Raw genomic sequence first — 25,690 nt, forward strand, 5'->3', positions numbered from 1 at the left:
CCTAATCGCCTAACTATTAAAGATCATGAAAGTTTTCTCGCTCAAGTTGATTCCAAACTCTCGGGGTGGAAGAGAAATAGACTATGTGCTTATTAATTCTGTTCTTAATTCTATGCTTGTTCACCTCCTGGCTTACACTTGGACGCCACTAGCGGTTGTTGATCGCATTACTAAGATCTCGCGTAAATTCCTGTAGGAAAAAGGTGACTCTAATAAAGGTCTGCACCTTATCGGCTAGGATAAAGTCACTAAATTTAAATGTGATGGAGGCCTAGCTATTAGAGACCTGCGTGTGTTCCATGCGTTACTCTTTACTGGCTAAAAATATTTTGCATGTCTTAAATGGTAGTGATAAGCTGTGGGCCAAGGTGGTTACTGCCAGATATGGGACTCCCCACTCTTGGTATCATTGTAGCCTAGAAATTCGTCTTGGTCTTGGCGTCTATTATTGATGGCTATGAACGAAATTAAAGAAGGCTTATTGCGGTTGGTACGCAATGGTAAAACCACGAATGTTTGGTGTGACCCATGGATTTCTACCATTCCGCCGGATAAGTGGCCCACCTATATTAATACGGAGATGAGAAACTCCATTAACTTGGTGTCTAATTTTATGGTGAATGGGGTTTGAAACGGTGATAAGGTTTTGAGTATTGTCATCGCCCTCAGAGAAAGGGATGATATTTGGATTTGGAAGTTGCACCCCTCAGGAGCTGCCTCGTCTAAATCTACATATAATCTCATCAGGGTAGGAGAAATGAATAAAAAGGTTGGAAAATTCTCTGGAATTTTAAAATCCCTTCCAAAATCAAAATCTTTCTCTAGAAAATCTGCTGGGGAAAAATCCTTACTAAGGCTATCTAAATTGCCTCAAAATGACTACCGACAATTTGTGCCCTCTGTGCTCCTTGGAATCGGAAACTATCCCCCACTTATTCTTTTCTTGTAGGGTTGCTATAACCTTGTGGGAGCTGTTGAGAGCAAATCTTGGCATTAATCTCAATTTTTGGAATGAGTGAGTTAATGGTTTCTAGCTCTTTGAAAAAGATATTCCGGATATAGGGTTTGTGATCTGGTAGGCTAACTGCTGCTCTATCTATGCAAGGTTTGTGATCCGGTAGGTTAACTACTGTCCTATCTATGCAGGGGTCAGATGTGAAAAGTACAGATCAGTTTTGATAATCAAAGCTCTGTTGCTATGCAGGAGGCTTTACTATTTTTGAAAGATAAGAATTTTACCATTAAAATTTCTTAAAGGTTGCATTAAAATATGACATAATAATACTATAAATATTACAATAAATTCACTTGACATGTATTTAGTTGAAATAAATGTACAAACACTGTCCAAAACCTACTGTGAAGTTCTAGTTCTATTATTCTGAACATTAATGTTATGTGTTGCATTTTTTGAAGGTTGCATTAAAATATGACATTAGAAAATCTAAGAATATTAGAGTAACAATGTGAAAGAGTAAAATGTTAAAGTCTTCAATACTTCAACAATACTGGTAGGTGTTTCTCTACTTGACTCATTGACTAAATTTACTTTTTTGATTGGGCTTACTATTTACTGTACTTCTTGCATCTGTCTGCAATTTACATTTATAATGAAACATATATTAGAATATTTATCTATATCTGACAAATAAACTCAATATACTTATAATATGCATACATACAAACTCAATATTTATGCAGACAAACTTAATGTGCTTATAAAGTGCAGACCATGTATAAATTAGAGAGACCACATGTTTGAAAAGAAGAGTGAACAAAGATGGGTGGAGTATAGAATATTTACTAAGCCTTCGAAAAACCCTAAATTTGGGGTGGAGACCAAGATATTAATATTATAATATATCTCTAGGAAGTCTACACCTTATAAAAGAAGAAATTTTAAGTGGACAAACTTTACAAACTTTCTGATTTACTCTATTTCCTCTGATGTTTGCTGTTCGGTGTCTTCTCCGATACTTGAATGTCTTGACATCCTTAAGAGGGAAAAGTTTAAGGGATAGAAGTGGCTGATTAAAGAATAAGAAGAAGGGAAGAAGAAGAAGAGAAGAAGACGGGATGAGAAGGGAAGAACAAGGGTTTCTCTCTTCTCTCATTCTCTCTTCTTTCTTCTCTCAAAACTGACGATGTGAATAAAATGTGTGATATGACCGTGCAAGGCAGAGTTGTCCAATCGGTGGTAGGTGAGGATAAATATGTAATTTAATATTTTTAGCTAATAAACCATAATAATTCTATCCAACTACAATGGGATAGAAAAGTAATTTTACAACTTCTGTTAACAGTGTCTAAGGGATTATAGAATTTCAAAAATATAGAGAATATTTATACTCTTTTATAGTACATGGGGACAAAGTGATACAGAATTAAAGTACAGAAAGGCAAAATGTAATTAAATTAATTAAAAAAGAAGAAAAAGAAAGTGTTAATCAATACTTGTGAGTTTATTTGCACAACGAGATGCAATGTAATTTTGCTTCAAAATCCGCAAAGAATGTAAGAAATTAATTCTATGTCTTAGCAAATGCTTGTGGATATCTCCTTATATCTCATTTCAGCATTTTTATAAGACCATGCAAGTTCTCTTCTTAGATCTCTTTGTCATGAATCAATGTCAATAAACACACTTGTTTTGATCCAACTAATACTTTTTTTCTTTTTTTCTTTTACTTTTGTCCTTAGAATTTAAATAGTGGTATTGTTTGATTGTCCATTTGTGCACATTAGAAGATATAATCTAGGAATAACAAATAGAACCGGGTTTGGTGATATTAGCAAATAAATTGTCCACTTGCTTTAGGCTTCTATACCGGGAGGGAGAAAAGATCTACACAATTTTACCCTCAATTTTCGAAAAGATTGCTTCTAAGATTTGAACTCGCTAAGGGCAAACCCAAGAGAGGATATAATCAAAGTTAGAGGGAGCCATGGCTTCTCTCTAAATTTGAAAATTTTTATTTAATATAATATTTTTTGAATAAATTTCTATTGATAGCACTAATCGACCCTCCTAAATAAAAAATGCTTCCATATATTCTTTTATTTTCAAATAAGTATATTTTAGTATTGAAAACTAAATTATCTAGTGGGAAATTCAAATTTGATTAATTGCGAAATCTTAGACATGTTTTCTCTTTTTTTATACCTAAATTTTTTTTAATTAGATTATTATAACAAATAATATTATCATGAGTTTTTTTGTATAATTAGAGATATTGCCGGTTTCTAACCAAAATTGCTATCAAAATTTCTCATTCCACCCCTATGCATGTATAGCTCTATTTTTATTTATATAAACACTCTAATATTGGGTTGTTTATATAAAAAAAATCTTAGGTTCTAATAATAGTAAGATTAGACTCTTTAAATTGAATGCTTTCAATTTTATACTCAATGCATATTTTTAATAAATAAATATGTATAATTTACGTAAGAGATACGCACACGAGTTTTTTTTTTTACTACTTTAAAAACTAAAAGGTATTTTTATACAAATAAATGTCTAAAGTGTATTAGTATGATGTGCTTATTGAATCACACTCTCCGAAAGAGTCGTCAAAGTTAACTACAACTAAACAACAGAAACAAACACTCATCCAAGTCTCCTAAAATAAGCAAAGTTACAATAAATACATCTACGAATAACCATTTAGTTAGAAAAAATTAGTATATTATTGTCAATTTGTTATTAGAGCTCATCTCCTGTGTGTATATATATATATATATATATATATATATATATATATATATATATATAAGCCTCTCCTGGTGGGGAAAGTTGAAAAATTAAAAACACCTCATATATTCTCATATATTCTTGATCTTATAGTGGTGTCCAATCTCATACAACTTTCTGATGACATTATTATGTCTTGTTATGTGAATCATCATCTTACTAGCTGTTATATTTGCCGAAGTCTTTGTCCACACCCCCTTCCAGTGACTATAATGAGGCCAAGCCAATTTGTTTCTCTTTGAATACAGGTGCCAAAATCTTAGCAAAGGTTGACTAAAAGTTCTCCCCAGCTCCAGTTTGTTATCTAATTTTGTCTCTCTTCGGATTATATTCTTTTGTTTCGTACTAGAGGGATTTGTTAATTTGATCTTGACCATTAGGTTCATTGTTGTTTTCCATTATAAAGAACAGTCTAGTTGACCTTTCCTACATTTTATCCTTTTATTATCATTCACATTCTACTATATAAATATTTATAGTTTGATCCTCCTATTTTGTTTTTAATGCATCAAAAATATCTTAAGTTAACTTTAACCTAGTAGCAATTGATGGAACAAATAATATTTCATTGCTGTTAAAAATAAAAGATTAAAATACCTAGAATATCTCACATTGTTCAATAGTATTAAGGCCATTTTGCATCTATATTAATGCATCCATATATTCTCAGTTAGCATAGTAACATGAGGAAACTTTTATCACACCCGTATGTCACCCTTGGCTTGCAAGCTATATACATCTCAATCTCAATCGACTTAAGGGTAGAGCAAAAGAAAAAGAAAGACTTAAATACTCTACATATATGAGTTATGAACAAGCTTGTTATTATACCAAAAATGTAGCAGGAGAAATGGAGTTTGATAGTAAAATTTCTTAATCTTAATATGTTTAATTTTACGTCAAAAGGATCTGGAACTACTCTAAAATTCTTATCCAAGGATAAGAATATTCGTATCTCGTCTTAATGATCACATCAACTTTGGATTTATCCAATTATATTTGCAGTTTTGGGATGATTGGATAACAAACTGCATAGAATAACTTTGGTATATCCTTCGGAATATTCTTCATAGCCGGCCGACTTTTAACGTACATTATCCAGCTCCTCTATTTTGTTCCTTTTTAATCCTACCTGACAAGAACTAGCCTTTAAGTTGAATTCAAAAGATGGAGTACGGTAAGAAAAGTTAACTGCCAACAACAACATTTCTCTCATCTTCCCTATTATAGATTCTCTCATCCTAAGATTATTTTGAGATCATTGCATTCTATAGCAGCCCACCAATGGGCAAGTGGAACCCTTTGGCGGCGGTGGCGGTGTTGCTTTGGGTTGCGGATGCCCGCGGTGGCATCGATAGAATACCGACGACGTTGGACGAGCCGTTCAAACCAGTAACAGTGCCACTCGATAAGTCCTTCCGAGGGCATGCAGTCGACCTGCCGGACGTCGATCCTAGAGTTCAGAGAACGGTGAATGGATGGGAGCCAGAGCAGATAGTCGTATCACTCTCATCCACCGAGGACTCAGTTTGGATCTCTTGGGTCACAGGTTTGGACTGTTCACTGCAAAAGAGCCGCGTCTAACTGGGGCACCACTTTTAGTGTTATCTTGTCTACTTCAGCAAAGTTTACTTCCCTTCTGTCTGTGTTTCTGAGAGAAAGACATTAGTTTTTATTTGTATCTATTGACAAGAGAGGGAGAGAGGAAGATAATTGTTTCATGACTCTTCATTGCAGGAGAATTCCAAATTGGTGAAGATATCGAACCATTGGATCCTAAGACTGTTCAAAGTGTTGTTCATTATGGCCGCTTGAATAATTCCTTAGCTCATAGGGCTACTGGGCATTCACTTATCTACAATCAAAACTACCCCTTTGAAGGCCTCCAGAATTATACGTCTGGAATAATCCACCATGTTCGTCTTAAAGGTAAAAAATCTTAACAAATCTATTATGGCTAAATAATATAGAAGGCAATTTTCTATGTATATCCTTCTAAAATTCTGTAATTGTGTGCTTATCCCTCTAACAATTCCTTACGTGCTTGCCCTTAAAATCCCTTCTTTCTTTTGGCATGGTCATCCATTTATTATGGCAGGATTGAAACCTGGGACACAATACTTCTACCAGTGTGGCGATCCTCATTTATTAGCTATGAGTGCTATCCATACTTTCACAACAATGCCAGCTTCAGGACCTCAGAGCTACCCAAGAAGAATAGCCATTGTTGGTGACTTGGGTCTCACATATAACACTACTTCTACAGTAGATCACATGATCAGCAACCAGCCTGATCTAATCCTCTTGGTTGGTGATGTTAGCTATGCGAACTTGTACCTAACAAATGGAACTGGAGCAGATTGCTATTCTTGCTCCTTCCCACAAACTCCGATACATGAAACGTATCAGCCTCGTTGGGATTACTGGGGAAGGTCAGTACTACTTTAAACTTCTGTGGAATAAGAAATAAGCCTTCTTATATTACTATATCACTTAGCTCTATTTAAGTATATTAATATCTACTTCTTTCTCTACTCCTCTTTTATCTAATATTTTTATATTTACTAATTAATATTTTATCTTTAAAAAAATATCACTTCAATCAACTATTATTTTAATCATTGTGTCTCTTTCGTCTTCCTCTTCTCTCACTTTCCCTTATCCATTCATTATAAAAAATGTTTTAATTATTTGCTAAACTACTTATTTTAATTTTATGTCACATTCAGTATAACTATTACGTACACATTATATTAGTATAAGAAATTAGACTAACTATAGTAGACGTTAACTAAATTAATGAGTGAGTTACACAGCAATTAGTTGTTCAGGTACATGGAGCCAGTGACCTCAGGAATTCCAATAATGGTGATTGAAGGAAACCATGAGATAGAGCTGCAGGTTGAGAACAAGACCTTTGTGTCTTATAGCTCCAGATTTGCATTCCCATCAGAAGAGAGCAGATCAAACTCTCCTTTCTACTACTCTTTCAATGCCGGAGGAGTTCACTTCATCATGCTGGGGGCATACACCTCCTACAACAAATCAGGTGATCAGTAGTATATCATACATATGCTTGCTCTTTTTAAGTGTATAGCTTTTAGATCAAATTATGTGGAAGCTATAAAAGATTTCTGAAAACTTTTCAAATGTCATATTCTACAAAATAAATATAATAGCAACATTGATATTTCAAAAAATCTCAGAGGTTATTAAGTAAAACCCTGTAAACTCTAATTAATCATAAATAAAACTAAACTTGGATTAAAAAAGATCATTTTACCCTTGTACAAATTTCTTAAATGGTTGTATAAGAACAGAAAATTTTCTTTTGTGCTATATATATGCATAAATTACAATGTCCAAGAAGGAATAATAATTTTAGTCATCTGCTAGTTCTTTAATTGTATATCTTTTATACAAAAATTAAGATTAAATGGTTTCATTGTTGCATTACAGGAAAGCAGTACAAGTGGTTGAAGAGAGACTTGGCAAAGGTAGACAGGGGAGTAACCCCTTGGTTGATAGCAACTTGGCATCCACCTTGGTACACCACATACAAAGCTCACTACAGGGAAGCAGAGTGTATGAGGGTGGAAATGGAGGAGATATTGTATTCATATGCTGTTGATATTATCTTCAATGGACATGCAAGTTTACACTATAATCCTTCTTCTGCAAAAGTTCTCCTAGTTATTTGTCTATTACATTTTAATGCAAATGGCACCTTTTTTCTGTCCTTCAGTTATAAGGTTCAAGTAGACTACTACTCATATGCTAGCTAGTAGATTTTGTTTATTTTTCCTCATATCTCTTCTTCAAATCTATTTCTCTCAACATTGCACTATTCTTATCCATCTTCCTACACATTCTTACTCACATTCTTTGTCAACTCTTATGACAGAAATTTGCTAAACGTTCAACTGTAGATGAATCAATTTCTTTCTTTCTTTCTTTCTTTCAACTCTAAGGTTCTAGTGAACTTCTCTTATGCTAGTAGCCTTGTATGATTTTTTAAGACATGGTTTTCTACACGGCATGTATAATTATCGATGTAGATCTATAGTGGCATTTTATCTATTTGTAGCGGCATTTGTGACTGTCGATACATCTGAAAATTCTTGTATTGCTAACCTCACTTTCAAACGATCAGGTTCATGCCTATGAACGATCGAATCGTGTATATAACTACTCTCTGGATCCCTGCGGTCCGGTCCATATCACGGTCGGCGACGGTGGCAACCGGGAGAAGATGGCAATCAACCATGCAGACGAACCAGGCAACTGCCCAAATCCATTGACCACACCTGATCAGTTCATGGGTGGCTTCTGTGCTTTAAATTTCACACAAGGCCCAGCTGCAGGCAAATTTTGCTGGGATCGACAACCTGAATACAGTGCTTATAGAGAAAGTAGCTTTGGCCATGGCATCTTAGAGGTGATATATTATTGATCTTGACTTTAATTGAATCAATATATTTGAGCATGGACTAGACCTTTCAAACTATATGTTTCGATTTAATTGCAGGTGAAAAATGAGACGCATGCATTATGGACTTGGTATCGCAACCAAGATATGTATGGTAATATAGGTGATGAGATTTACGTAGTTCGGCAACCTGAGAAGTGTCCAGCATTCGCAGATAGTAGATCACGTATATGAGTTTCTTAGAAATTATGAGTATGTAATATTGTAATGATGTAGATATCACAGAGGAAGGAGAAAAGAAAAGTAATACACAATTGAATTATTCTCTATGTTGGCGATAATGCTAAGGAAATAAAAAAAGAAACAATTAGATCATGAAAAAGTGAATATTCTCGCACTTATTTATCGCGCTACAGAGATAATATTATGTTTACAAGTAGACTTCCAACTATTGGAAACATTTTAGAGATTCGAGTCTGATTCTTAAACTTACTGAAAAAGGAAGAAGAAGTAAATTTCAAACTATTTAGAGAAGTAGGCTAAATCGCTATAGAAATCAACAATTCTTCGCTTGGGTTTGTCCCAGAAAAGATTAGGACGGCTTCAAACTTCCTTTTCGCAGTTACTTGGTGGATGATTTGAAAAGAAAGAAACAATTAAGTTTTTTAGGTCAGAAGCAAAGACAGCAACCAATCATATCATATTTTTTATATTTTTAAAATCTGTGAGAGCTTAGAATTGTTTTATCCTAAGAAATCACATCTTAATTTCTCTTTTTTTTTCTTTCTTCTTATACTTCTTAAATTTTTTATTAATTGATTCTAATTAAGGCTCTCTCATTATTCTTTTTAAAATATATATATTTTAGAATACAAGAATAATTATTTCTAAAATAAAAATATTATTTTAATAATAACAAAGAGAAATACTTATTTAGAATTAACCACAATAGGTATTCCCTATATTCAAACTTGTTATGACAACAAGGGTTCCAGCTCTGGGAGAAAGATTAACGAACTTGCTTCCTCTATCAAAGAAAGGACAATAAAATGCCTTCACGAAACTAGACTCTCTATTAAGCTATATTATTATGTCAGTAAATCATTGTCTAGGAAAGCTGATTAAATAAATAATTTTCGTAGACAGTGACTTATGTATTGCATACTGAGCCTTACGATCTGTTTCAATATATAGAGTTTATGTACAATTAGTAAATATGGAAAACTAAATTACGTAAATCACTAAGCTAGCTTTACAAGAAAAAGTGGCAACCTAAATTATACCTAAATTAGTTGGGTATTGTATGGAGAATCTAGAGAATGAACATGAGATAATTTGGTAGTAATAGAGAATATAGTATTGTATCTAACAACCCCTATAAACTACGGGGCAGAGAGATGTGATACGTTCTGACCACGTGGCTTAAGTCAGTCAAGACAGTTGATTCAAGTTAAATCGAATTGAGTTAGTTAGATTTGTTTACTTTGCTTTAAAGTTTAATAAAGTAGATGTAAATCCAATAGGATAAATTGGACCCGATCTACTATGACTTTACTCCTATAAATAGGAGTGATCATGAGATAATTATTATGTGTGGAATGATATTGAGTTGAGGTATTTTTATTATCTCGTCTTTATCTTTTATCTTCATAGGAATATATTACAACTCTAAATCCATTCATAACCTCCAAACCCTAAACACTATCCTCCACATCATAAGCCACTCTACTTTATAGCGGTCCACCACCATCCTTGGCTGTCTGCCATCCTCTGACAACTACCGCAATGTAAACAAATTATCAATCTGTTCAAGTTTAACCATTTGTCACTATTTTATTTTTAACTTTTTATCCTGACTTTGGATTCACGTGAAACTAAAGCTATTAGATCTATAACTTGTAACTCTACCATGCATAAAAGTCTCATAATTTTATTATGTATAAATTGTTTCATATATGATTTGTAATAATAGTATTAAAGCCAACATTTCTAGATCGATGATTAGCACGAGATCTAAGAAGACCCACAAGGAAAAATACCTATGGAGGATCAAAGACTCATCTCCATTCTTGTGGAGGTTTCCTCGACACCACAGGCCACTGTCATTGATAACCACCTGCGAGGGCGAAGGCACTAATAGAGTCCATGGACTTGTTAGCACTAATAGAGTCCGTGGACTCATTGAGAGAATTATTGAAAGAGAACTCCGAGAGGATAAAAAAAATGATCCAAGCCTTGATGACAATTCTACTAGGCCAGCACAACCATCCTACGCCCCAGCACCATCGGCCATGGTAGATCCACTGTCTATGAGCTCGTCCTCTACAAATTGTGAGGGAGATGGTAAGAAAACCCAACCTGCGACCAGAACCCCTCTTCCGACCGTAGAAGTGTCTTCACCACTATAGATTTAGACCGTTGCGCTGGAGCAGCCGATAAAGACAATACTCGAGCCATCTTCCTCATACTCGATGGAAAACAATGGCTGAAATCACAGTTTTGCATTGGCGGAGATTCAGGTCCCTTAGTCCAAGCCACCATCTCCTAGGCCAACACTAGTTGGAAGACCGCCGTCGAAGACTAGTATCCTTGCAACCAACCCATGACTAGTGTCCGGAGGTCCGACGCTTCCATGACCACCGACGGCCACGATTGGCTTCCTCGGGCCAATTGCCAACTAGTGGTGGCCATCGTAACCAGTAGTAACCAATGGGTGGTCAAACCTAATGGCTACCATCACGAGGAGTTACCTTTTAGTTCAGGGTTTCCCTCTCCCGTGACTCCACTATAGGGGGCCATGGGCCCCATCCTTAGCCCCTAAGGGCTGGTGGACCCGCCAACGACACGCCATGGCTGCAACTATAGAAAATCAAGCTTGATTTCGGTATTTGGATTCCATTACCTCTCATCATTGCTCCACCACTGTAAAGACCTATCAAACGATGACTGAGATAGGTCAGCTACCCTACCTAGTTGCCACCGAGGCTACACTAATCTATGGAGGCGCCCCTAGGATGAAATCCAACTTCAGTTCTAGGGTTAGGGTTGGGTCAATTGAATGGAGAAAATGAAGTGCGCGAATCCTGAGGCTGGCAAAATTTTCGTGAACTAGTTTGACCACCTCGTGCGAATTAGTTTTTGGACACATGAGCATGACCGCGAGCCTGAGTACAAGTCTAAGGATGACTAGGTGGCCTCGCATAACCTAAACCCGCATACAGCCTAGGCACAACATGAGCCAGACTCATGCGCCTATGACCCACATCACTAGCATTGACCACGAGGTCACTTGGCTTGCGCTGACGTGCCACATTTTGGAATCCAAGCTCAGACTATGAAGTTTGATTTCCCAAAATTTTTAAGAAGAGACCCACTGGACTAGACCTACCTAGTAGAATAATTTTTCACGTATGATAGCATGCCCAACCACTAGAAGGTCTAGCTTGCATCTTTTAACTTAGAGGGCATGGCAATCAAGTAGTACTAGTTGGAAGAGCAAACTTGACTATTTGTGTCTTAGCAGGACTTTGCTGATGCAACTTGTGCTCGGTTCGGTTCAACCCAATACGAAGACTTCTAGGCTATATTGACTAAGCTGACTCAGTCAACAACAGTTCAAGCTTACCGGAATAAGTTCAAACGAGACCAATTGGTTGAACTTGGTCCTGAAGAGTATCTTTATTAATGGGCTCAAGGTTGACATTCATGCAAAGGTTAACACCTTGAGGCCCACTATATCTGAGGACATCTTCTCATTGGCAATTCTGATAGAGTCAAGTTAAATCAACCGAACCAGATCCACAAGCTCACGACCCATTAGAGACTGCACCTACTCTAACCCAGCCCGCACAAATTTTAGGCAGTTCAATTGTTTTATCCGGCTGTATCTAAGAATTGTATTTGATACCTATAAAAAGGGATTAAACCGTTGAGCTATGATTAATTTAATATTTATATCAAACAATTTCTCTTTCTCCATGATAACTTCAAAAGGATTTCCAAGCCATTATTCTTTGGAGTCACTTTAATCTCCAGTCTTCCCTCGCGCTCCCTGCTGCATCATCCTCTCCGGACAGAGCAAGAAATATGCAGTCTCTTTGTCTCGTTATAGAAGAATGCTATCTCCATGTAGTGCCCCAAATGCACAGTTTAGTGCAAACCTAGTTGATATACTTGATTTAATTTTCTTTTATCGTGGAGAGAGCCTAAATGTAAACCACTTGAAGGAAGAGAATGTAGCCCAAGGTGTTAGTGTAACAAATGTTCTCTTTTGTAGAAATTGGAGTATAAATTGTGGTGACATCACAAAAATATATTGAAGCTATAAATTGCAGATTCAATTCAAATTGGGCGAAAATATTTGTGGTACCCCCTAAGTAGATCGACACTTAGAAGGTACGTCTAGATGAATCATAACCAATTAGACTCTAAATTTGACGATTTCCCTACTATGTTTTAGATTTTTTAAAATTAAGCACAAATTTTAGGGGAAAAAAGCCCATAATACTCCGTACTCATGGCTCAAACCATATGCAGTAGATCTACATTAACCTTACTAGAATTAAGCTGTAGTTTTATGGATTTTCCCAAAATTTGCTTTGATTTTGCTCATCTGAGTTCCATGTCATCGTAAAATTGAGAGATAATTTTATTTTCACCTCTTGAACTATCCCCATTTATACATCAATACTTTAAACATTTCTTTGATAGATAATAACCCTATATTTCTGATGGTTTAAAGTAATTGTGTACCTAAAAAACATTTAGAGTGACATTATAAAAAATAGTGATAGTTCGAAGATTCAAAAAAGAATTATCCCTAAAATATTACTAGCCCTGCGGAAAGAGGAAAATGCATGAGATCACTTATGATGAATAAGGAAGAAAGGCAGTCCTGGTAGATGACATTACCATATAGCTAACAAAGAATGAATCCACAAACAAAAATCACAATAGTCAAATGTTGAAGCACTTGGTCATAGACAATGCTATAAGATCAACAAAAGACACCTCCAAAAAGAAAAAAATGAGTTCATTATACATTTAGCCTATAATAAATCTCCATATTTCCTACAATGAGCCACAAGAAATAGTTAGCTTGCTCACTTGAAATGTATGGCAAATGTCTTCAACACCTGGAGATGAACAAAAAGGCCGCCTGAAGGCTTGAAAAACTATAGGCTCTCCAAATCTGGAAGGATCTTTCTTTTGGCAACTTTAAGACTAGAGACTGCAGTACCCTTCCAAGAACTTCAGGACTATCAAAACCTTAACAAAACAAATCAGAAGAATAAGAATAAGAACAAATCAGTAACAAATATGCAATTCTACACTCAGATATGTACCTATATCTTGTAGTCCCTCACTTTGCTTCAGCTGTTCCTGTGAATGGCTTGCCAAGAATTTCCTATCCACTTGATGGTGCTTATGGTGAAAGCTTAAACATTTGATGTTGGATAATATGGCTCCCATAAAAAACTAATGTAGGACAGTAAAGATTTGCTACAAAACTTGTGTTGGATAATATAGCTCTGGTATCAAAGATAACATAGACCAGAACGAACAATAGTTTGACACGATATTAGAGTGCTATCAAGTTCATACAGGTTGTCCTTAAAGCAAACAAATATGTTGATGATAATGCACAGCTTCCTTAAAAGCTCAGAGCAGATAAACAATAACCAAAAGATAAAATATAGAAACTTTATTTCAGCAGAAGTAGAGGATACACGGATTATCAACTTCAAGATTGAGAGAAAGAAGACACCACTCAAATCGTCATATAATAACCATGAGCATCTAATCATATGTATCAATGATTGGTCCCTTTCTCCATCTTATTTTGTAAGTACTCAATACTTGCAGATATTCCAGCGACAACCACACACACGCTGTAAAACTATGGTTGTATTATCACTGTATCAAGGATAATACATGAATAACAATTATATTTCCTAAATCAGGAAACCTAACCCATACAAAATAGCTAAATGATTCTGTAAGAATTGAATACCCCATGTTTTGGGAAGTCTCACATACAATGGAATTAGCAATATTTTTTATTTTGAAAGTTCTAGCAGGAAATAGTGTGGATGGCAAAATTAATAGATTCCATAGCTAAAAAATAATATTAGAAGAAAGTTTGCTACAATGTCTCACCCAAAGTTAAAAGACTCACAAATTTATCGAATCTTTAAACTTTAGACTGCAAATGGATCTTTTGATGAGATTCTTTTGGTTTTAGTTCTTTGTCAGTTTGTGTAGGTTGTAAGTTGGCTAAACAATTAGCTCTTCCTTTTTCTTCAAATAATGATAAAACAGTTCATTTTTTTTATCTTATTCATTCTGATATTTGGGGACTTGCACTTTTATCTTTTAGGTGTCATATTTGTTCATTGATGACTTTTCATGATATACATGGGTTTATCTCATTCATCATCGATCTAAGATTCCCCAAGTTTATTAGATTTTTACATCTATTATTTACACTCAGCTTTACAAACACATTACAATTTTCAGGTTTGACAGTGCTTGAGAGTACATCTCTACTACTATGTGTTTCATTCTCCATTCTCATAGCACCCTTCTTCAATAGTCTTATCCCTACACTCATGACCAAAATGGTGTAGCAAAACAGAAGCATCGTTATATCTTCAAGATTACGTGTGCTCTCATTCTCAATTCCTCTATCTCTCGTTCCTTTTGGGCAAAAGCTCTTAGACTTCTGCTAACCTTATCAACCTCATGTCTTATCCTCTCTTATGAGATCGCTCTCCTCATTATGTTCTTTTCTCTAGTAAATCAAATTATAGTCATCTTCATATTTTTGAATGTATTTGCTTGTTTTGCTCTCTGCTCATGAGTGTGACAAGCTGTCAGCTCGATATATGCAATATGTTCTTGAGTACAGTTCTAAACACAAACGCTATTGATGTTATGATCATTTGACTCATCAGATACAGATTGCTCGTCATGTCTCTTTTCCTATATTTCTAAATAATATTTAAAATTTTACGTAATTAAAAAAAGTTCGATCAGATCCAAGCAACTAATACGGCTGGTACGGCCAATCCAACCGATATGTATCGTTATTTCAAAAGGCCAATCCCAATCCCTATCCCGATCCCTATTTTCCGAACCTTGCTCATTACTCTCATGAGTTTTTAGGACCTCACCTTCCTTAAACCTCTATCTTCAACATCTTCTTCTCAGCTTTCTCTTGAGACTATGCCCATTCCATATTCTCTTGATGAGCCACTTGTCGGATGTCCTAGTGATTCTCTCCCTTCTTGTCCTATCACTCAGGTGTACTCTCGATGAGTAATTTTTGTACCTTCTTCATTTGTATCTCCTCCCGTTTCATCTTTTGCACTATGATGAAAAACATGATGGAAAGAAAGTGATAGAGGAGGAAATAAAGGGAGGAGAAATAGGGTTTCACACCTTTACCCTTAAAATAGTTTCACACTAATTTTCTCAAAGGAGCAAAGTCAAATAATTTTTATTAACCTCAAAAAAAATATATAATAAGTCTATATAGACCTACAATGAAATAAGCAAAAGACACCTTATATAACTAAAAGTACAAAGTCGATCATAATAAAATCCCCACAGAGGGGATCATCAACTGTCAACGCCTCCTACGCTGGTACATATGCCATCGCGTCCTATTAGTGATATTCGCATTGTTCTCCTCGGGTGGGAGAGAACTCGACCCTGTCGAGTGTGTTATTCTGCTGCTCTCATACTGCTCTAAGATATCATGGTGATGTCTCTCTAAATCATGATAATCAAGCCACGTGTCATTAAATATAAGTCGTCCTTTCCAATGTACTAAATACCATTGATTTTCACCTTTTCTAGTTGAAATAATCTCATCATCTAAAATTTTATCAATTTTATTTGCTCTGTTAAGTGGAATGTTGAAAAGTGGAGGTAAAGAGGATTTCTCATAAATAGGCTCATTGGTAGGCCTACTAGCTAGTGAGACCTCTATAAGCTACTAGATCCTCAATATTAAAAGTAAAACTGATACTAAAATCATTTGGTAGATCTAGAACATAAGTATTATCATTAATTTTCTTAAGAATTTTAAAACGTCCAACATTTCGTGCATGTAATTTTCTGACAATTCTAGGAGGGAACTATTCCGGACATATCCAGGCCATCACATAGTCTTCAACATTAAATTTCTTAAATCTCCTTACATCAACTCGAATTTTATAATTGACATTATTTTGAGCAATTCTGTTATTGATTTCTTTATGCAAATCATGAATATGTGATGCGAATGCAGATGCAAACTCAAACAATCTATGATAATGGGTTACAGAAATGAGATTTATAGGCTGTCTAAGTTTATAACCATACATTACTTCAGTTGTACTTAAGACTTTATGAACTATTAACAAAATTATTATATGCAAATTCAGTAGTTGGCAATTTTTTATCCCAATCTCTTAGATTTTCACCGACAAGAGTCCTTAGTAGGTTCCTTAAACTCCTATTGACTATTTCAGTTTGCTATCAGTTTGTGGGTGGAAAGTGATTGAATATTGAAGCTTGGTTTTTATTTCATGCCATAGGGTTTTCCAAAAATAGCAAGTAAATTTCACATCCCTATCTAACATAATAGTTTTTGAGAGCTCGTGCAGCCTAACGATTTCATCATAATAAAGTTTCACAACACAAGAGGCATTAGATGTTTGAGAACAGGATATAAGGTGGGTCATCTTAGAAGATTAATCCACTACCACAAGAATGGAATCATGCTTTCAATTAGTCTTTGGGAGTCCAAGTATAAAGTCCATACAAACAAACAACCTGCCAATGACAGTTAGGAAAAGGTAAAGGTGTGTACAATCCCATATTCTATTTTTGCTACTTAGCGAGTTGACATGTGTGACATCGACCAACAAGTCTCATAACATCTCTTTTAAGGCTTGGTTAGAAAAATTGATATTCTATCGCTTTAATAGTTTTCACATGCCCAAAATGTCTTGCTAGACCTCCAACATGCAACTCCCAAATTAAAAATTACCTTAACGAGGTGGTGGGAATGCATAACTTTCGAGATGTAAATAGATAGCCATCCTGCAAAATGAAACCAGCTATTTCTCGAGTCATTCTGTCGCTTAACATACTGTAAACTTCATAAAAAATCGGACACGATTCGTGTTCAGTTTTAATTTGATCAAAACCTATTATTTTCGTATTTATTTTTGAAAGAAGGATCATGCGACAACTTAGTGCATCGGCAGCCTTGTTCTTTACTCCAGATTTATGTCGTGTACGTATAATCCTGGAGAAATTCAACCCACTACCGTGTCTAGTATTAAGCTTCTTTTGGGAGTTGATGTAACGAAGAGCCTCATAGTCAGAGAAGATTACAAATTCTTGTGAAAGCAAATAATGCCTCCAACGGTAAAGAGATTCCTTATCGTAAGTGGCATATCGTTACCTAGTTTCATTCAGCTTCTTACTAAAGTAGGCAATCAGATGATCATCTTGGCTTAGGATTCCATCTATACCAATTCCAAAAGTATCACATGCGACCTCAAAAACTTTAATAAAATCGAGGAATCGCATGATGGAAGCTTTCACCATTTTCCTCTTGATTTCGATGAAAGCTTTGGTGGCACTCGTTGATTACTCAAATTCACTCTTCTTGAGGCGTCCAGTTATTGGAGCCATCATAATACTAAACCCTATAATGAATCGACAATAGAAGGTAGCGAGCTTATGAAACTTCTTACATCTCTTATGATACGGGGCTCAGGCCATTCATTAATAACTTTGATCTTATCAGGGTTAGTAGAGACTCCTTCGAACGAAACAATGAAACCCAAGAAAATAATTTTGTTTCTTAGAAAGATACATTTCTTAGGGTTTCCATACAGTTGCTTTCTCATCAAGACAACGCAGACATGACGAAGATGATCTGTGTGTTGCTCCCGGGATTGACTATGGATAAGGATGTCATCAAAGTATATGACTAAAAATTGTCCCATAAAGATTCGTAATAACTAAGTCATCACTCTCATAAAAATACTTAGAGCATTAGTCAAGCCAAAAAGCATGACCATCCATTCATATAACCCATCTTTCGTTTTAAACACAGTCTTCCACTTATCGCCAAAGCATATACGAATTTAGTGATAGCTACTTTTTAAATCTATCTTCGAAAAAATCATGACTCCTGCCATCATATTTAGTATGTCATCCAAGCAAGGAATAAGAAAACGTAACTCTACCATTGTTCGGTTAATGGCATGACGACTGTTAATACACATGTGTCATGTTTCATCTTTTTTCGGTGTTAACAACGCAAGAATCGCACAAGGACTTAGAATTTTTCTCAAAAAAATATTTTTCTCAACTGCTCGTCAACTTGCCGTTTAAGTTCAGTGTGTTCAATTAGATTAAGTCGGTAATGAGACAGATTAGGAAGAGCTACACCCGGGACGAGATCGATAACATGCTAAATGTCTCGCATTAGTGGTAATTCTCGGGAGATCCTCAGGGAAAACATCCGAGAATTCCTCAATTATGGGAGTGACCTCAGGAGGAATCGCTTTATTAGGCTTGTTTAGGATTTCTTGAGCAGCAAGAATCAGAATAAGAGTTCCTTTACTCATATCACGCTCAATGTTTCAAGTACTAATCAAGCTAACTTTAATTGCTCCAAATTTTCAGATATGTGCGGAGGACTATTACTCGCTTTCTTTTAATGTCTGTTCATTCTTCCCCTGCTCTCTATTGTGATAACAGACATGCTACACAGATTGCAAACAATCTTATATTCCATTAGAAGACAAAACGCATTGAGGTGGACTGTCATTTTGTTCAACATTAGTTTCTAGCTAGCATTATCAGTCTTCCTCATATATCATCTATAGAGTAGATAGCAGATTTATTCACTAAGTCGCATCCTACTCTACGTTTTAAATATCTAGTTGGCAAACTCCTTGTGTTTGATCCACCTTGAGCTTGAAGGAGGGTGTTAATGTATATAGTCTTATATTGTACCTAAGGGATAACCTACCCTACATATACGTGTATATACTTAATTCCCAATGTGAAATATACTAGATCAGATTTCTCTTTCTCTATTTGTATCATATGAAAAGTATATTTTCTAAAAGGAATTATTATGTAGCAAAAGCAGAGTGAGGGAGGCAACCATGACCCTGGGATGCTGAACCTATGTCAAAAGTAAAATTTATTTTATGCTGATATTTCTTTTTCTTCTTCATAAGAATATTTATGGGGGTAGGAAGCTACATTTATAGCTTCCTATGATACATGATTAAATAGAAAAATCTAACTAGAAAATGTATCCTTGTGAAATTGGTAAACTGATATTATCTGGAATCAAAATGTTATCCTTCATTTCAAAAGAGCAATAAAGCATTAGACACTGAAAAATACTAACTAAAGGCCAATATAATTGCCTTTGTTGTTTAAATCACATGATGTTAAAGTCTGTTCAAGTAAGAATGAGTGGGTTTCAGTAAGGCTCTACTCATTGATCTACCAGAGCCCATCTGTATGATAATTAATTTAGGAGAGTTGCAAAGTACAATATCTCCATTCTCCAAGACTCACTTCAGATCTGCATATTAATATGCCCAAATCAGATGTGCAAGAAAAAATTGTACAATTAATACATGCCCTTAAGACCCTCCTAGCTAATTAAGCCTAGATTATGGAAGCATTAACAAAGACACTAACGGACAACTGGTTTTTTGAGGAATCTTGAGGAAGAATGGAAGTTGGAAATATTTATTCAACAGAATCAGTAACAATCCAACACACAATAAGATATTACCTTTAACATGATCTAAGATGTAAATCCTTTCATATTACAATTTCATACTTTGCTTGGTCTAAATACTTTCAGTATAATTGTTGATTAGTGATAGAAGAAATTGTGTTAATACTCCACATTCTTTTAATATTGGTTACTTTACCTGTGCAAGAATTAATAGGATATTAAATTTGTAATCATGATAAGTAGTTGAAAGATGGTAATTTAAATTGGTTACAACCTACTACTAGTTGCAACTACTTATTCATTTTCTCATACTGTATTCTTATCTGTGCTCCCTCTAATATAAATTGGCTTTCTGACCTTGCAACTAGATGCGAGATAGCATACAAAACCTGGAAAATAAACATGATTATGCAATGGATGAATGGAGTTCCTTAAGAAAAGAAGTATGATAAATCAAATAATAATCAAACAACCAACTTGTATAGGTCAAGAAATAAACTACAGAAGGTGTCACTAAAACAGGAGAAGGACAAGAATTCTGTATCTAAAGAACCATAATAAAATTGTTCCACATATACACAATGATCAGAATTTAATTACATATTAGTATATTACCAATCAGGAAACCAGAATGAGTGCAAGAAAAATTGTCTATTAGAATATTATCAAACATTAAAATCAACATAAGTTTGATGTCAAAATATATCACACAGCTCAGAAGAATTCGCAGAGTCTACTGTAAACTTGCTGGAGTCAACTTGACCCAGTGAGGTTTTTATTTTTTAATCAACCAGGCTACAAACTCCAGTTGCATATAAATTCGGATTATGTTATACTTGGTCCATGGGTTGGGCAAACTAATACTCTAAAACTTGGATTAAATCAAGAAACTCAATAAGTTGACTGAGACCAAGTAATTATATAACTTTTCTAAATTAGCACAACTAAGTCTGGCTAGAGTATACTCCCCTTTTTCTATACTAGAGATGCTAACCTCCAAGCAAATATGTAGGCAGTCAAATTTGAAACGGAAACATATAGTAACAATTTAATCAAGTGGTTCAACTCAAAAGATGTACAGAAGATAAGTGAAATTGGTCAGCAGAAGTATTTGATGGACTGCTCATAGTCTGTAAAATGAACAAATATGAACACCTTGTTCAGTACAGAACAATGCAAAAAAGCGGAATTAGAGCAGCTCAAGCATGAGGTGGATCCTGAATGAAGCAATGATTGCTGGTGTTTTCTTAAGTTTCATTTAATATGCCTACAGACATGAGTGTACTTAGAGATGTGTCATCATAGGTGTGTGTACATGTACATGCACGTGTGTGTGCTTCCAATTTTGCATAGTAATGTATATTTGATACTACATTTTTATCAAGTCTTACTGTACACAAGTCAACAAGAACCAAGTTGGAGTGTTCAAAATTGACCCCTTGGCTGACATTTGAATTGAGGTTCTGAGCATTTATTTGCCATCATAACCTTCACTCATCTTTCTGCTGGCAGTACAATTTTCTCTTCCATCATGGCATCAATCATCATGACAGATTGACAGTTTTCCATAACTACCAAAAACAGAACTAACTACCAAGGCTCATCACAATTTCAGTCACCAACAGAAGAACTAAATATAGGAACTAACAGGAGAAACATAAGCCATCAGATTATTGACTATTTTTCTAAAAGACGACCATACAGCAAATGGATTCAATGATGCCCTCATCGTGCCAATGTGAGGCATAAGTGACAGGAAAAATTAAAGGAAACCATATTGCCAGGGCGAAATGAGTGACAGCGAGAAAAAGCACGCCAGTACACAGTCATGGCCCCTTGCATGAGTGCCGACCAGCGTGCTCTCTCTCGTTGTCAACCAAGACAGAGACAAAGCAGAAATGCATTATCACATGCCCAGCCTGAAATCAAAATGAAGAAAAGTAAGGAAGTCATACATATTGACTAGATTTTTGTACAGAGAAGTAGAAAAAACAACACCTAAAAGCACGTGGTCTTCTTCCAAAATAGCATGTAGAACTCAAGCCTCAGGTCCAGAAAAAACAAGCTCCGCTACCTTCTATAACAAAGGCTTAACCTGCAAATATATGTATTTGATAATATTAAACTTCTCTATAACATCAGAATAAAATACCAGTCAGCATCAAGTAATTAAATATTCCTAGATGAATGGAATGCACAATATCAAAATAGAATCGCAAATTTAATTAATTTGGATAATATCACAAGGTTCAATATGACATAGGCAAGATTATGGGAAGAATGAATTGAAGAGAAGCGGTTTAATACACCTCGCAATAACAAAGAGGAGAAAAGAAAGTTTAGGTGGGAATAGAGAGAAACCCAGGGTCCTCAAACCCAAGCATCTTCTCCTTTCCTTCTAGTATAGAAAGTTCCATACACTCCCAAAGTCGCACAACCACAAGCAGAAGAGAGAATGGGGAAGATAATACCACAAACAAACACCCAAAAAAATTAATGTATATATGTTATACCATTCATTTCCAAGAATCCAAAATATCAAGTCCTCTTAAGAGATGTTTCAAATTTACAAGACAAGCTTACATGAGAGACAAGGGTTGAATAGAAGACATTCAACTCCTATCCAGCAGAACTTTGAACTCGGATCCCCTTCCCTCATCTTGCTTTTTAAGATTACAACACATAAATAAAGAAGATCTATAGGCTCCCACACAATATAGTTCTCGTGACGCTTCACTTTCTTTCTTTATTAAACAAGACAACTAAATAAGATCAACATGCTAGTCCTAAAATACTCCCATGGTCCTACACATGAATAAACAAATAGCATGACAAAATATGGAAGTGAAGCAATGATATTCAACACTCCATCCTAGTTAGGGGTGAACAAGGAATAAGTACAGATCGGATAGTGGTAAAATTATACCCATATCCATATTTTTCTAGATACAATTTTGTACGGATAGTGAACTTAATTACCATATCCATGAAGTACATACACGGATATAGATCGGATAATAGATATATCCATATATGTTTGTAAAATCTATAAGAAATGATATTACAGAAATTTATAGCACAATTAGTAAATATATAACAAAAAGTGTTAGTGCAATTATTTATGTAATGGAAAATTCGTGAATCAAAAAATGAGTATTCAAGTTGTACAATCTAAGCTACATGGTGCTTTTTGAGACTTGGTGACTTCAAGAAAAGTAATGATGAACCAGACTAACTTCATAACCTTCTGTGTTATGCAAATAAGTAGAAAAAAAAATTTCGTTCTTGAAATTGCAATTTATATATGATAATTCTGGACATAACAGAAACTGTACCCAACACGGAAAATAAAATCGTCATCTTTTGACTTATATTGTAAAACATAATTGAAAACCCTCCAAATAGGCATCTGTTGGTACTACACCCAAAAGAAAAGGCAATCTTGCGAATAAAACTTTAAGCATCAACTTGAGTTGTGACAAACTAAATAATACCCTAATGCTCATCCAATCAGGACCTAGATTTGGGCATTATAAAAGGAGGAAAACTCAGATAAAAATATTTCAAAATAAATTCAAAGATACAGACCACACTGACAAATAATAACATGGAACCAACCATTGCATTTCTGAGTCGGATGACTCAGGTCAGCTCTTTTTTTTCCAAATACTAAATCTACATAAGATAAATCAATAAACATATCCTTATAGAGAATTCCACCAATTATCTTCTCATTTTTCACCTGATCCTTTTCATCATCTAGCATCACTCTTCTCTTTGGAGTTCAACTCCTATCACTGTTGAACAAAACCGATCCATATTCCTCCACTTCACTATGTCATGAATCAAAACTTTGATCTTTCTCTTCTCTCCAATTTGTTTACATTTGAATTTAAGCTGATCATATATCTGGTTAAATTCATATCTAAGATTTGTTCTGCTCAAACCATTGAGTCTAAATCACTTGCAGCAGAACAGAACTCCAACAATTTCTGATCCTTCTCTTTTGATCCCCTCCTCTCCGTTTCATTTTCATCACTTCTCAAGAAAGACATGTCACAACATTTGCAACTGAGCATAGCTATCACAGCACTAATCTAAATACAACCTTGATGCTTCTATTGCAGAAATCAAGAAGAAGTTTAGATCATTTCGTAAGATTAAACTTCACGGACACCGCTTCAACAACAAATTCTCTCAATTGGTAACAATAGTCCAAACTGAAGTTTAAGAAACAGCTTGCAAGTCAATGATCTTATACTTCCATCATTCTGAAATTTAATAAGAATTAAATCACAAACACAAACAAAAGATATTGGTCAGTGACAAAGCAACCAATAGTTTCACAATGCAAAAAGGTCAAAAGATCAAATGGTGCCCCTCCAGCTAAGGTAAGGAACTTCGTGTCGCGGCTGCTCCACTCCGCTGCGGTCTCTTGAACTGAACTTTCAAAACATAATAACATCTTAGAGAAATAGAAGCTTCTAAAGGGAAGGTTATCTTTGATAGAAGAAACATCGGCCACTTGAAGTAATAAATGATCTAGACCTTAAAATTGAGAGAGAGGAGGTCATGAGCACTCAACAACGGAACATCACCGCATGGTTTTTGTTCCATCTAACAACTACACGCCAGATTCTTTAAGATGCTCCAAAACAAGACACCCTTATTCCGGGAGACTGTTGTTTAAGTACTTGCAAGTACTGAAAGATGCCCATAATAAGAAGGAATAAGAAACATAATTTGCTTGTGCATGAATTTATGAATGAATATACTGGGAAAGACAAGTATACACTAGACAAATACTACACAAATGTTTCTGCTAAAAGGTCTGATTGAAGAAAACCTTGTTCGTTCAAGTCTCATATCTTCTATGCGGCAATTTTCTAACTTTTGACAGTTTAAAACAATAAATACAGTGTAGACAGCATATAGATATGGTGCACAAAAGGCACCATCAGAAGAAAAAAATAGCTAGAACAAGGAAGACTAATTTATCTCCCCCAAAGTAATGAAGCTAACAACTTAACATTAGTGGAATCATAAACTCAATAACACAAACCTAGCCTCAAAGCCTCAATATTAAGAACCAACACTAGAAGCAAGTGAAGTGCCAAGACAATGAAATGAAGTGAAATGAAGTTCCTTAAACAAGAAAAGTATGGCAATCATGAAAGGAACCAGCAGCCAAAAGAAAAAAAGAAAAAGTGACAGAAAGTCTGACCAAAATAATAAATTTCATTTCCTAATCCTACCTATTATTGTAGCAGCTTCATATACTGGTAATTAACAAAAAAACTAACCAAAAAAAAATAAAATAAAATAAAATAAAAGGCAACCACCATGCAATTATAGGAGTTCTCACTAATACTTGAAACCAGCACCATATATATAATATACAGATCAAGCATCAATATCAGAACAAAATCAACTAACATAAACTAATATACTCCTCTACAAAACAGAAGAACCATAATATACTACTCGGAAGCAAGAAATCATCAACTTAATCGGCAGTTGATTCAAGAAATCGTGATGAAAAAGAAGAGGGGAAGGAATCGCTTACCATCTCATCTGAGCTCCTGAGAAAGTGGCAAAACAAAAAAATAGTAATTTGATGGCAGAAGGGAGGAGTTTTATTAGTTTATTTTTCGGTGGTTAGTGATCGCAGTGGTACGCCGTACGATCAAATCATTGCGTGTTATCCTTCCCTTAATTAGGGATTAAATAT

The 25,690-nt window shown here is 35.1% G+C and overlaps 1 protein-coding gene and 1 long non-coding RNA gene across 3 annotated transcripts; one reads left to right on the forward strand and one right to left on the reverse strand.

The window, feature by feature from the left end:
• The first annotated feature begins 4,913 nt into the window (after nt 1-4,913).
• On the forward strand, nt 4,914-8,547 carry LOC140768744 (purple acid phosphatase 15). The gene is made up of 7 exons (XM_073109135.1): nt 4,914-5,303; nt 5,492-5,683; nt 5,853-6,186; nt 6,586-6,803; nt 7,214-7,404; nt 7,908-8,192; nt 8,283-8,547. The coding sequence occupies exons 1-7, from the start codon at nt 5,039-5,041 to the stop codon at nt 8,415-8,417; spliced, it is 1,620 nt and encodes a 539-aa protein (XP_072965236.1). The 5' UTR covers nt 4,914-5,038; the 3' UTR covers nt 8,418-8,547.
• A 4,597-nt stretch (nt 8,548-13,144) lies between these two features.
• On the reverse strand, nt 13,145-25,690 carry LOC140769096 (uncharacterized). Of its 2 annotated transcripts, none has more exons than XR_012105851.1 (4): nt 25,526-25,690; nt 21,958-22,054; nt 13,529-21,878; nt 13,145-13,451 (listed from the first exon to the last, which is right to left on the reverse strand). It is a non-coding gene; the product is annotated as an uncharacterized lncRNA (long non-coding RNA). The 2 variants fall into 2 exon arrangements; XR_012105852.1 differs by lacking the exon at nt 25,526-25,690 and adding an exon at nt 24,508-25,331.

The sequence above is a fragment of the Typha angustifolia genome, chromosome 10 (genome assembly GCF_048772165.1).
Source record: "Typha angustifolia cultivar Huaian chromosome 10, ASM4877216v1, whole genome shotgun sequence".
Classification (NCBI taxonomy): domain Eukaryota; kingdom Viridiplantae; phylum Streptophyta; class Magnoliopsida; order Poales; family Typhaceae; genus Typha; species Typha angustifolia.